A 14295-nucleotide genomic window follows, 5' to 3' on the forward strand; every position below is an offset into this window, starting at 1 on the left:
GAAACACGTTTTTAGTTTTGTTTTAAAAGAAAGAAATATATACATTTACACACGCTCGCTCGCGCGCACGCACACACACACACACACACACACACACACACACACACACACACACACACACACACACACACACACACACACACACACACACACACACACACACACACACACACACATACACATACATACGTACACTGGCAGGACTGAATTGGCTGGTTGGTTGACATCTACATGGGGTTCTTTTAGTACTAAATGTGTCACATATCCAATGGACTAAGACTCTTAAAGACTTGTTTTAAATACAGAGGAAATGGAAGCATTGCTCTGCCCTTAAGCCACACGAACACTGAAAAGGCTTGCATGATAAACTGTACTTTAAACACTCTGGTTTCTGGGGGGAACGCAGACTGAGTGACAAGCAAATTGTCAATGTTTTTCCTTGTCTTTTTCTTCGGTCACTCAGCTCTACGGTATGAAACAACTGCCATGAACAAAAGCAAAGTGATAATACTGGACCCATTTTGGTGTTGTGAAGATTGAGTGAGAGAGAGAGAGAGAGAGAGAGAGAGAGAGAGAGAGAGAGAGAGAAGAAATCAGGAGCACATACGAGGAAAAGGATTAAGTAAATTTTCTTCTCTCTGTCTTTCCCGTATTTAAAAAAAGATGTCTCTGTTGGAAGTCCAATGGGATGTGAGTGAGCACCACAGAAGAGACAGGAAATCAGTGGATTTGCCTCCAGACGGGGGGGAAGGGGGTGGGAGGGGAGGGGGGTGGGATACAAATCGGAGAGGAATTCACAGCCACAGCAACTCATCTTGAAATGATGTCCTCTGGGAAGAAGGAAGAAAAATTACAGTCTGCTTTCTGTTGTGTTCTGTTCTGGCGTCAACACACCGTTCTACACAGACGCTGTGTGATGTCCTGCTGAATGAAGCTCTCACTGTGACCGGTCAGTGGGCGTTCACCATAGGTGCTGATCACAGGAATGCATGTGTAGGAGATACACTTCCATTCATAGCAATGCAGAAGTAATCAGTCCATGGGGGCGGGATCCATAATGTGTTTGTTTATTTTGGATAGCAACACCCCATGGCAGTCACACCGCCAACGGGCACCCCATGGCAGTCACACCGCCAACGGGCACCCCATGGCAGTCACACCGCCAACGGGCACCCCGTGGCAGTCACACCGCCAACGGGCACCCCGTGGCAGTCACACCGCCAACGGGCACCCCATGGCAGTCACACCGCCAACGGGCACCCCATGGCAGTCACACCACCAACGGGCACCCCATGGCAGTCACACCGCCAATGGGCACCCCATGGCAGTCACACAGCCAACGGGCACCCCATGGCAGTCACACCGCCAACGGGCACCCCATGGCAGTCACACCGCCAACGGGCACCCCATGGCAGTCACACCGCCAACGGGCACCCCATGGCAGTCACACCGCCAACGGGCACCCCATGGCAGTCACACCGCCAACGGGCACCCCATGGCAGTCACACCGCCAACGGGCACCCCATGGCAGTCACACCGCCAACGGGCACCCCATGGCAGTCACACCGCCAACGGGCACCCCATGGCAGTCACACCGCCAACGGGCACCCCATGGCAGTCACACCGCCAACGGGCACCCCATGGCAGTCACACCGCCAACGGGCACCCCATGGCAGTCACACCACCAACGGGCACCCCATGGCAGTCACACCGCCAACGCGCACCCCATGGCAGTCACACCGCCAACGGGCACCCCAACAAAGTAGGTGGCTGTGGACACAGACATATGGTGACCCCATCTATTTGACTGGCAAGTTCCCAGAAATCATCAAACAAATGCCTAATGAATAATGTGTAGATTCACATCACACAGACAACCCTTTTTTGTCTTATTGTTACCAAAATGCCAAAACTAGTGAATAGCAATTTGAAAATAGTCCAAAAGGCCGACAGACAAGGAGGGGGCAGGGGGCTGGCTGGGGTGGGTGACTGTCGTAGAAGAGATTGACGGGGGGCGACTAGGGGGCTCTGAAGTCCATGAACACTCTTCCGTGAAAAAGTCTCATTATTATTTCCTGTGCTTCTCCATTTTGTCGGCGGATTTGTTGCCGTTGTCCGAGGCCGAGACTTGGCTGTCGCCGCCGCTCAGGTACATCTTGTCCACCTGCTTGAGCGACTCGTTCAGGTAGTTCTGCAGCGAGGTCATGGCGGCGCAGATGGCGGGCGAGCCGAAGCCGTGCGTGATGAGGCTGAAGTGGGTCAGGCAGCCCTGGATGCCGGGGTCGAGGATGGGCGCCGGTCGAGAGTTTCCCAGGGGCGAGCGGTCCTGAGTGAGCATGTCGGTGAACTCTTTGCAGATTTGCCTGAAGGGGGAGAGAGATGTCAAATATAGTCAATGGTGGAAAGAGTACTTGCAAATGTTTTGCTAAAGGGATTGTGACATAAATCAAGGTTTTGAAATTTTTCTTAATTTTCTCAACTTTCTCAACTTTTAACATTCAGTAGGTTTTCTGTGGTCTGGGGTTTTCTGGCTCAAACAAGTGATATTCCTGCTGTTTGTGATGTCACAGCCTGCAAATCCCATATATGTCAATGGGATTTGCCAGCAGATGTAACTGTTTTGCCTGTTTTCATTGCAGCTCAAAAAGGCTTCCAAACCCCAGAGAAAACTCCAGACCACAGAAAATCCACTGAATGGTCAAAGTTCAGGATTTTTGGGGTGTAACTGAGGTCAGAAAACCTAAAATAAAGAATAAAACTTAATGAGAATGTATGTCATGAAACCTTTAAGTAAAAGTATCAATACTGCAATGTGGAACTACTTTGTTGCACGTAAAAGTCACCGGAATTCAAAATACACTTGAGTAAAAGTGCAAAAGTATTGGCATCGAAATGTAGAACTACAAAGTACTCAGAATCACTATGCAGAATGTCCTGTCTCAAGTTTTCAAATGTACAAACATCTTTTGAAAATAGCCAATCTACAAGCTCACAATGTGTCGCATGGCAACGCATTGTGAGCTTGTAGATCGGCTATTTTCAAATGGCCGAAATGTGTATAAGGCTGAATGTGGTTATGTTTTGTACTGATAATCAAAATCGACAAAGTAATTAGTAACTATAGTTTTCCGATAATTGTAGTGGAGTAAAAGTACAATTATTTGCCTCTGAAATGTAGTGGAGTAGAAGTAACAGTACAGAAAGTTCGACATACTCAAGTAACTAAAAATTGTACTTAAGTACAGTACTTAAGTGAATGAACTTAGTTGCTTTCCACCACTGCAAATGCAATGGTGTACTAGATGTGAAGGTTGAAGTCTAGCCTCTATCATCTAGTGATTCAATGGTGTTATAACATGTACTAGATGTGTTATAACATGTACTAGATGTGTTATAACATGTACTAGATGTGAAGGTTGAAGTCTAGCCTCTATCATCTAGTGATTCAACTGACGTAGCTACTTGAGAGCTGAAGATGAAAGGAGGCATGCATGATGACATTTCCATTCAGTTTAGCAAGTAGTGAGTTCTCTGAACCGTAGCTAATAAGCCAAAGAAATCACAGAGAAATCGTTAAGTTGCTAAAACAATCAGTGAATGAACAAAATCTTTGTGAAATATCTTGATCTGTCAACTCGAATCAAAACTTGGCTAGCAGGCACTGCCAAGTTTTGATTTTAGGAGGGGGGGGGGGAGAAAATAGCTAGAGGCTCTTATGCAGATTAGATACCACCATCAAGGGATGAGTTTTGTCACTTACTTGGCGGCGAGGAGCATGTTCTTGCGAGAGTTGACCTCGTTGCGCTCCACGTGCGGCCTGCCCAGGTACTCGGCGATGGCTTTCGCCGGGAATTCGGTCTCGCACACGTAGCCAAAGTCCCTTGCTAAGTGAACCGCTTCACCTATTGGAAGAAAATCAAATATACATATTGTAATAAAAAACAACAGACTAATCACAGACAAACTCAATCCCTGAAGAAAAAAAAGCCAAGAATGTTTTTTGATGCCAAGAAAACACTGAGGGGAAACAACACTGGGGGCTCGCTTAATCTCAAGGCCATAAAAGCCTTATCATTAGCGTGTGCTCCAAAAACTCCTCTCTCCACCGCAGAGAAATTCGAAATGTAGGTAATTAACATTAACATTCATCATCACCGCATGTCCCCGGGCCCCTGCACTGGACAAAGGATTAGGATGGTGCCGTGTCCCAGGCAGACAACAGACCTCATCAATTTGGCCAGACATTCATTCCGCTAACAGCGGCAACCCATTTGGAGGCTGATGATGAGGCGGCAGAGCAGTGAGAGAGAGCACAGCGCAGAATGATCAGCTGTGCTCCGTGTTCTTGCTCGGGGGAGGAGGAGGAGGAGGTGCTAGCGAGATGAATATATCCCTCCCCGTCTTTAGGGCGACTTGACTTGCATGGTCATAATGGATTTATGTGGTCGAAATGCAAGTGGCGAGAGCCCCGTGGCGGCCAACATAGCGGCGCTGCTTATTGATAGACACGCACATCACTGGAGGATGCGGAGCGGACGCCTATTCAGAAGCACAAGCTTTAAGGTCAGCCGGCGCTCCTGGCGAGCTGCTACACCAGGATAACAAGCCTTAATTCAGCTTTGAAGGTCTCTAAATAACACACGCCTCCAGTCTTTTTTTCTTACACAGAACCATCAGACCATTTATAAAGATTAGAGTTGCAGAGAGAGAGAGAGAGAGAGAGAGAGAGAGAGAGAGAGATTTTCTTTTAAAAATATATATATTCTGGTCTAGCCTGGGGCAGGTAGACGTGATTGAAGTGATATCACGAGCATGACGATGTGTCATTGTCTAGCCCAGGTATGACTGATGGGGCTGTTTTAGCAATGGAGGCATTTACAAGGAAGGTTTAGGATATGGGCGATTTTTACTAGTCCCAGGCCATTTGAAGGAGAAAAGAATCCAACTGTGATCGGCGTGATCGCATACAGTATTTTAGTTGTGGGTGTGCAACCGATGTCACTACACTAGTCGGAAAGCAATCCATAGAAGCGTATTTCCTTTTGTAGGTCTGTACTGTTGACTTTTCAGATATTGCACAAATAAACGCTAACCTATAAAGTCACAAAGCAAGGCAGAAAATGAAGTAATCTCTGCCTTGATATCTGCTGTGGTCCAAAGACAGATGACAGACATAGCTCAGTCATTGACTTCAGTCAAAATTGAGACAATCACTACAGGATAGCTGCTACTGACAGACTAAATATATAATATACAAATAATGAGTCTGACACGGCCCTGTACTGCACTATATTACTGATGTAATAAACATGGTAATGAACATATAAAACCTTTAACATACTATATCCTTTATTTGAATCAATATCATAGACAGATCGAACCTCTTCGTCCTGGGTGTAATATACAGGCATGCATGCTAAGCAGGGAAATACTTTGCAGCACATGTTGCATAATTGAGCTGCATTCCCAGTGACCGAAATTATCCTAAGCAAATATGCAAAGTACTGAGTGACAGCTCATACCTTCTACTAGTGCCGTGAGTAAAGTGACATTAGCTGCCTTCCGTCTCCCCGCAGGCAGGTTAAGTCCAATCTTGTCCAGCTTTTCTCTCAGGGAACGGCCACCATTCTTTGACTTGGCTCTGTGGAAGAGGAATACATTATACTATTATTTTAGCATATCTTTGTAAAATGTTGTTAATTTAACCCTGTGTGTGTGTGTGTGTAAACAATGTACATGTATCGTTACTGTCCATTTCTATTTACATTGAAACTCAGGAGGGACACATGACAGAACAGAACGGACGCATTCCATTACACATTTTCAACCACTGCCTAACTACATTCCACATTCAGCCAAACTCAAGAGTTTTTAAGTGCTTTCAAATAGCCTGTCAGAGGAGAACCTCACCCAGCGCAGTGACCCCTGAACGAGGGCTCATCATACACTTTTGAAAAACAAATAAATCAAACACGAGCAGGTCCCGGATACCTCTCCTGACCCAATGATGCTTCAGCACAAACGGAAGCAGCGGCACCGCGCATACATAGCACAAATTCCCTATTGCTGTTTGGCCTATTGGCCTATATGACCTACTTAAAATGTCTGTTTTGTGTGTGAACGAATAGCTTGTTCTAGAATTAACACTAGAAACGGCGAACACGGAGGGTTACATTAGTACACTAGCCCGCCAAACACGAGACTCTCATGTTCCATGGTTTACATTCTTTAATCCATGTTTTAATCCTGATCGTATCGTTAGCTATCGTTATTTGCTAAAACAACAACACAAAGTGGGACAGTGGCCGCGGCCATTTTGAAGATGCGCGCGCATCCACTTCCATTCTAAGCCCTGCATTCAAAGCCCTGTATCTCAGAAACGACATTGAAGGGGGGGGCCGTTTCTGGTGAAGGGTGAAGGGTTTTCAACGGCTTGTAGCAGGCGCAGTGATACTCGCGGTCGGGTTTTTCCACCACCGACCGAGACAACAACCGGTCATGACACCACACACAGCGGTTTGTCATTGTAACATCCGGTTACGGATATTTGGCTCTTCAAAGTAAGTGTTACGCGCGATAAAACCTTGGCAATACGCTATTAATTAATGGTGGCGGGTAGACGGTTAACCGTGGAAAAGTGGAAGAGCTCTGGTCCACATGGTTGTAGGATGTATCTGATATATGAGACTGCTATGTTATACAAGAAAAGAGGACGCACAACTCGTATAGCTATCAACTATGCCATCAAAATGCTCTTCTTCAGGGTATGACTGCCTGTGTTAACATAGTGCCAAATTGTGCCATAAGGTCATCTTCTCTCTTGCAATAAGAGCTACCCTGCTGCAGCCCCAATCTCAACTCTAATAAACATAGCGGTAAGTGCGCACGCTCATGCGTGCACGCACGCACACAAACATGAACAGAATCGATAAAACCACTTCAATCCTTTGCATTCAGTACCAACCCATCTTTCACATTACTGCCAGGTGTTCTGATGTAACCTACTGTATCCCCAAAGGAGGCAATAAAGCCAAGTTAGAAGACCACACAAAAATATCTAATAACTGGTGGGCCAAACTATATAATCAGAAACTGCCACAAATGCTTTTTAGTACATTTCTGACAATATCTGAAACATGCTGAAATGGCAGCATTGCACCGGATCAGTGAACATTTGCTTCTCATCTTGCATGCCTATGGTTCGTTAATTGGTTAATAGACTACAGGCGGCCATTAATGAAGATGGAATACAGGGCTCCGATACATTAGCGCAGTGGTCCCCAAACTCTTTAAGCCTGTGACCCAAAAGAGAAATTAGACGTTTGCCCGGGACCCAAACTAACATTTGTTTTCGGATTTATGGAACTTCTTAGATTTCTTTCTTTGATTTCTTCCTGAAATTACAGAATTTCTCTGTGTGGAAACGTAATACCAGTCCATTTCGTATGTCATTGTTGAGAACACTTCGAGGTCTCACCTGCGTAGAACGCCTCCCAGTAGCGAGGCGTTGAGGCACTCGGGGGGCGACAGGCGTCTCTGGACCTCGGCCACGGTCACCTTGTACTTGGAGGTGGAGCTGAGCAGGGACAGGCGACCGGGCACAGAGCAGAACACCTCCGTGGGGTTGGACACCATGCCCAGCAAAGACTCCTTCTGGAAGGAAAGGCCCAGGCCGTGGCCTTTGGGAAGAGTGACGGGACCTGCATGGAGAGGAGAGGTGGAGAGAACGTGAGCGAGCTTAATAAACCCATTAAGACCTGAGACCAGATTCTACACAATGTCTTCCAAATCCTGACGGTTTTCTGAAAGAACGTATCTGACTTTTTTTTCATGTCAAGGACCCACAAAAGTATCTGTATTTGGCCGTGGACCCCCATCTGGAAATATGTTGTTCCAGGGACCCCCCAGAAGCAAATATTCGAGTTAGAAATGTTCACTGTGAAAGAATATATATTCAATGATGTGTGCAACATTTTCACGATTTTTCTTTCTTTTTTTCAAAACTACAATCTCATGAACTTGTAGATCTGCAATTTTTTCACCAGCTAAAATTGAAAGAAATATTGGTTAAAAGCTATATAAGGTCATACAGATGCGTTATCATGTGAATTTTAATTTGCTCCTACATTATGTGAACCCTCAACCTCCACAGTGTTGTTGTTTGTATACGTGGGTTTTGGGAGCGCTATAAACTCAAAGCCTGAGTCACAGTTAAGAGTCAAACTATGTCCTTTACTTACAGTACACTGGGTGCAAATGTACAGTATGCTCCGGACGGAGAACAATAGAACTTGCGAGGCTTGCGAAATGTCATGGTTTTCCCAACATAGGTTTCGCTGAGGTTTAAACAGCAGAAAAGTCCCTCATTCCTCACACACCCTCCACAGAAAACATCTAAACACACACAGACAGATCCTCGTCCACACATCATGTACGATACTAGTATACACCCTGGGTGTCTCATGATGATGCACACAGCATCTAGCCAGTCCATGCCACCACGTCCCTCCCTGCGTTTCAATGGACAACCTCATGTTAGCCCAGTTTGTGGGTGTTAGAGCAGTGGTTCTCAACCTTTTTCCACATCAAGGCCGATTATTTATTCAGCATTTGAGCCACGTCGGACCACCATATTGATGTGGTATAGGAGAGATAACAGGCAAACGTTGATCAAAATAACAAGTAGTCTACATTCTCTAATTGTGAAGACTTCTTGTAAATTAAACAATACAGATGTTTAACAATATTTTTTACTTTTGAGAGCGTAGAATTATGAAATTATGTTTCATTTTACGCTCTCAAAACTTATTAAAGATCTAATAAGGGTCCACTCTCCATCATTTAGCTGGGGGACCACCTGGAACCCCCTCAAGGACCACTGTTGGTCCCCTGGGCCAAAACCCCCGGCCCCACACAATGCACTGGACAGCAGTCTCACCGGACAAAACGAAACAAATACAGCACAAACTACACAACAAAACGACGTACTGTAACTGTAACTCTCTTCATCCTCACCCGCAAGAATGCCCCCCTGATAACAAGTCCTCTGTAAGCGATCAAGGTTTCGGCCACCTCGCAGTCCTAATACTGAGACAAAATAAAATCACACATGTCATGAGTTTTAAACTACTTTTAAACTACTTATGCACCCTGTACGTTGGTGTGCGGCAAACAGTGAAAAAATAGCCGGTCTACAAGCTCGCAACGCGGCGCAATGTGACGCGTTGCGAGCTTGTAGACCTGCCATTTGTTAAAATGTTTTGTCGATGCTTGACAGTTTTCTTCTATAAGGACAGGAAAATAGTTAACGTCTGAGGCACATGTGGCTAGTATGATGTGGCTAAGAGGAGTGACACGCCGCTGTTTACAAACGCTAACTCGTTTCCCTACAGCATACATGCCCGTGAGCAATCACAGATTTCCGCAACAAGGACTGGTTTGTTTATTGTGCTATGCAAACTGTCACTGACTGAATATGCTGCATAATATTAATTTGCACCTTACTTTCCCTTTCTTTCAAGCAGATTGCATTTATTATCCATATTGCTGATGAATATTAATTAAATTAGAAACAAAAAATATTTGTTATAATTCTTTAGCATTATAATGGAAATAAAATAATATATAACAATAACAATGACAATAATAATTTGCGGTGAATGATATATGAGGTAGAGTAGACCCTATTGGATATTATATTGATATAGGCTACTGACATATGTTTTTTGTAAGCTTACAGAGCTGAGTAAGACAGTAATGTTGTCTAAGGATGACAGCAACATTAAAGTACTTTATATATTCTTGGTCATGCAACACATAGCTTAAATCCTCGTTTATTCTTTCTGAACAATTCATGCCCCAACAAATGACTGAACTGTCCTCCACATACAGGCAGCTAAGGCTTAATATGCCACACCCCAGCAAAAAAGCTGGTTCTGCAAGCGTCTGGGATGCAGCTTCAAGATCAACTCACAGACATTGCTGTTAACTTCAGCTGAAAAGAGTGCCGGGCTTAATCAACTTAAACATAAACCAGAGCTTTCTCGTCTCAACACAGGGGTTGTTAGCCCTATTGCTCAACTTCCATGTCTTGTCAGCTACACTGCCATTTTTTGAAACGGATCTTTTCTTCCCACTGGGCATCCATTCAAACACGTTCAACACTAGAATAGACTACGGATCACAGCGAGCTTAGTTAAGTGCATCAGATGGCAACGAGGATTAGTGCTGTATGCAAAGTATACAAGCACTCCTCCTTTTTGCTGTGTGTTCTCTGATTGAATGCCCTGACATGCCACTGTACAAATAATTTTTTTGCTTTTCCAAATACGGGTAGTGGAAAGTATGGTCCTTTACAGTAAATTTCCAATCCCTTCCAGTTATGATTGCATCCTTGTTTAATACTTAATGGACAAAGAAAGACCTAATACATATAGGCCTTCATTTCAACTCCTGACTCCCGAGTCCCCCCCACCCCCTTTTTTGTTATAAACTACATTAACCTCATATATAAAATATAACTCACCTTTTTTTATGACTGTCTGGTCTGCCATTATAATACTGTGGTCATCTACGTGCTGATAAAAAATGAAAATGAAGACATTAGCCATGGTGTACAATACAATTGGCTATGAATGCATGCTTACATTTATTTGTATTATTATTCGTTTTTTTGTTTTTTTTGTTGTTTTTTTTTGGGGGGGGGGAGATAGTCCTACACATAAAAATAAAAAGGGGTCAAATAAGAAATAAAAAGTGATACCAACTTTAGAGTTCACACAAAACTATATATATAGGCCTAAATAAACAAACCAACACCAGAGCATTGGACTCACTTGGACGTCGTCTAATCCGTGGCCTGTCATGTCGTGCATTCCCATATTCCCATCGCCGATGCTAGACGAGTCCATGTTGTGAACGTGAGGAGGAGGCAGCAGCTCCGGCCGGCGGAAGCCCTCTCTCCTCACCCCCGAGGAGGAGCCTCCGTCCAGGCCCAGGATCTGACTCGCCAGGCCGCTCCTGCCCCCGTGAGCCCCGACCCCGACGAGTCCCTCCTGGCCCTGCCGGCCGGGCCACGACTGCTGCTGGTTGGAGGACTGCGACTGCTGGTGCAGTGAGTTGATGTTGAACGGGTCGCCGAGGTGCGAGTACGGGTCGCCGGACTGCGGGTACGAGATGGGCTGGTAGGGCGGAGGGAAGTACGGCGGCTGGAAGTCCGAGTTGACCGAGTGGGACAGAGAGGGAGACGGGCTATAGAGGTGCTGGCTGACCGCCGGGAGGTGAGGCAGCCTGGGGTTCCCGTTGCTGCTGCCGTCGTGCCTTTCCTGGGGGACGAGTGGAGGGTGGGGAAGAAAATAAATACTATAGGCCAGGTGCTGATGAAGGTGATAATAAAATGGCGGACATGTCATTTATTACAGTACAAGATGTCAGTAAAGTGAAAAGGTGACGTCTCAGTGAGGGGAAAAATATATATTAATAAATAATATATATTAAAAAGTTTTGTAGCCTAGGCATATTTAATTTCTGGCATTGATCTCGGCTAAGAAACGCGTTCCCCTTTTATTACTAATTAAAAAAGTTTTATGGTCACTAGGCCATCCAACAAACTTTAGTAGTAGCCTAGAACTATTAGCCACGTACAATAAACACAATATATTGCATTACATATTGTTATTTATGATCATTATTAATTTATTATTACATTGTTATTATAGTTTTTATTTTTATAATTTTGTGTGGTTGTGTGGATATTTTTTCACATGAGGAAACTGGAAATGCGCGCACAGGGCATTGGCTGGCGTTTCTCTGTCGCCTACTTCAGTTTAATTACTCTCTCTCTCTCTCTCTCATTATTATTTTTTTAAACAAACGTTTAGTTATAGTTTCACTCGCTAAACGTGCTCACATGTTGTGCCATGCAGTGCACTCTGTGATTCCAATTCCTCATTTTTGAAACAGAAATAGGGGGGGGGGGGGAAATAATAATAAGGAACGCATGAGCTGCTGTAGCTTGTAACTTGTTTGTCATTCATTTCAAACTGTTGATCGACGTTATTCAAAGACCCCTTTTTATATTTTCCGTGCCATGGTGTGGCGATCCGATCGATCGGCCGAAACTCACTCACCTCACAGTCATCCTCGTACTTGACGTTGTCTGCTAGTTTCCACAACATCGCTTCTTCTGACAGACAAGAGAACAAAATCTCTTCAAAAAAATCAACAACAAAGCGTTTGTCGTCAAACAAAAAAGACGATAATTATTCCAGGTATGATGATGATGAACCGAACGGTTTCTTCACAGTAGAAATCATGAATTGTTTTCTTCAAGCGAGCGGAGCAAATTTGGTCGAAGTCAAACTTTTTTTGAGGGGGGGGGCGGCTGCATGCATTAAAAACTACCGCACCAACTAAACTACCGCACCAACTAAAACTACGATGGGAGAGTTGACAAGAAATATTCCCTCTCTCTCTCTCCGCCCGATGCTTTTGGGGTGTACTTCTGTTCTGTTGTGTGAAGCTGCAGAGTTGCATGTGAAGAAACTCGTCTCCCTCTCATGGACAAAGCAGTGATGTTCAGTCCTGGCTGGATGGATGGCTGGCACCCACACTGCCGCACACACAGTGTCACACGCACACACACTGCCGCACTACACGCACACACACACACCGTGGACTTGCTGAACCTTGCATGGTGCAGGCATGAGGTCTCTCTCTACTATATTTTGGTGGGCGTTGCTGCTGTCATGATGATGTCACCGAATATGAAAGAAAACTTCGCTGATTGGTTATCGGTGGAGTAGAGAGAGTCCAATTATATTTCTGTCCGTCTTCTTGATCGCTATACTTTTTCCCAGGCAGAAATCGTCTCATGATGCAATGCTTAATAATAATAATATCATAATTATAATTATAATAGCCTAATAATAATCAGCCTATGAAATAACGAAATAGTTGTGTTGATTATGTGTAACCTCTGGGATGTATGCTATTAATATCAAACCAAACCATTGTTTTTATTCTAAAATGTCCTATAGGACTGTATAGGTATAGTTAGCTATTAACATATGTAAATGCATGTAAATGTAAATTAATAGACTAGCATTAGGCCTAATGCAAGTAGCATACTTAAATCATAATAATAATTTAGTATACCCATTTAGTGTAGGCTATTTTCTAATATTAGTAAAGGTGTTAGAATTAATAGGCCTCTTTGCTACAGCCATTAGCTTATAAATGAAAAATGCCTGTATTCTATTGTTACCTGCTCTAATAGCTACCTTGGCCAACAGCGAATGGAAATTGCATCAAAAGTAGCAATATTATTATAATATTAATTATGCATCCACTGCTGTGCAATCACTCAGAAACGATAATCGTTTGTTTTTAGACTTGTATTCAAATGAACCCAACACAACACATGCTGGGTCTCCAGGTTTAAGTGCCATGGTTTCGTTGACGCCAAATTCCAAGAAATAAATAAACCCGAGGGCTTCTTTCCTTTCAGGAAGAACCACTGAAGCTTCAATGAAATGAATGAGGGATCCCAACAACAACACGCATCTCTTTCTTATACCTTCATTAACATCTTTGGTGGAGCTGCCCTTCGCTTCGCCATGCATGTCCAAAACAACAAGTCTGCTTTGAAGCATTGATATGTATATGTATACTATGTATATATGTATGTATATAGACCCCACTACTGGGGCTGACAGTGGAATTCATTTATTTATGTTTTGTTAAAAAAGAGACTTAGCTATTGTCAGTTGTCGTGTTTGTTGTTGTTGCTTTTTAAATACATAACAAAAGCTTCCAACTAGCATGCATTTTTAGTTGTCTTAATTGTCTTTGTCTTTTTTATTATTGCTCCCAGGAGTTTTTATAACTTGACACACCCACCACATACAAGTGTGTGTGTGTGTGTGTGTGTGTGTGTGTGTGTGTGTGTGTGTGTGTGTGTGTGTGTGTGTGTGTGTGTGTGTAATATATATATATAATATATATATATATATATATATATATATATTACACACGTTTATTTTCCTTCATATAGAAGATTAGCACAGCATGCAGTTATAATCACATTGCCCTGTTGTTTTAATCGCATCATGCACATTGTTCATTGTATAGCATATTTAATTACGACTGACTATAATTATTTGCCACATAATAATTATTTGCAGAATAATTGTGGTCAGACATGCGGGATTTATTGTATTTATTTAGGGCCAATAGCCTGTTGCGTCTGTCCATGTCCACCATGGGAACCAGCGGACCCGAAGCAGCGACCGTGGA

At 43.8% G+C, this 14295-nt stretch overlaps 1 protein-coding gene across 3 annotated transcripts; it reads right to left on the reverse strand.

Annotated features, from left to right (window-relative positions):
• Window positions 1-1524: 1524 nt before the first annotated feature.
• Window positions 1525-12471, reverse strand: tfap2c (transcription factor AP-2 gamma (activating enhancer binding protein 2 gamma)). Of its 3 annotated transcripts, none has more exons than XM_083771267.1 (8): window positions 12129-12471; window positions 10836-11324; window positions 10526-10577; window positions 9016-9087; window positions 7478-7700; window positions 5523-5641; window positions 3761-3902; window positions 1525-2363 (listed from the first exon to the last, which is right to left on the reverse strand). In XM_083771267.1, the coding sequence occupies exons 1-8, from the start codon at window positions 12174-12176 to the stop codon at window positions 2069-2071; spliced, it is 1440 nt and encodes a 479-aa protein (XP_083627393.1). In that variant the 5' UTR covers window positions 12177-12471; the 3' UTR covers window positions 1525-2068. The 3 variants fall into 3 exon arrangements, with proteins under 3 accessions (XP_083627393.1, XP_083627392.1, XP_083627394.1); XM_083771266.1 differs by having other exon boundaries at window positions 8989-9087; XM_083771268.1 differs by lacking the exon at window positions 9016-9087.
• Window positions 12472-14295: the final 1824 nt, after the last annotated feature.

The sequence above is a fragment of the Protomyctophum parallelum genome (genome assembly GCF_964188405.1).
Source record: "Protomyctophum parallelum genome assembly, chromosome: 8".
NCBI lineage: Eukaryota > Metazoa > Chordata > Actinopteri > Myctophiformes > Myctophidae > Protomyctophum > Protomyctophum parallelum.

Excerpts from the sequence above, each read along its gene's own strand:
- tfap2c (XM_083771266.1), bottom strand. The coding sequence starts at position 12,176 with ATGTTGTGGAAACTAGCAGACAACGTCAAGTACGAGGATGACTGTGAG. Across the intron at positions 11,325-12,128 it reads AGTACGAGGATGACTGTGAG|GAAAGGCACGACGGCAGCAG; the intron begins GTGAGTGAGTTT and ends CTCGTCCCCCAG. Across the intron at positions 5,642-7,477 it reads CTGGGAGGCGTTCTACGCAG|AGCCAAGTCAAAGAATGGTG; the intron begins GTGAGACCTCGA and ends CCTCTTCCACAG.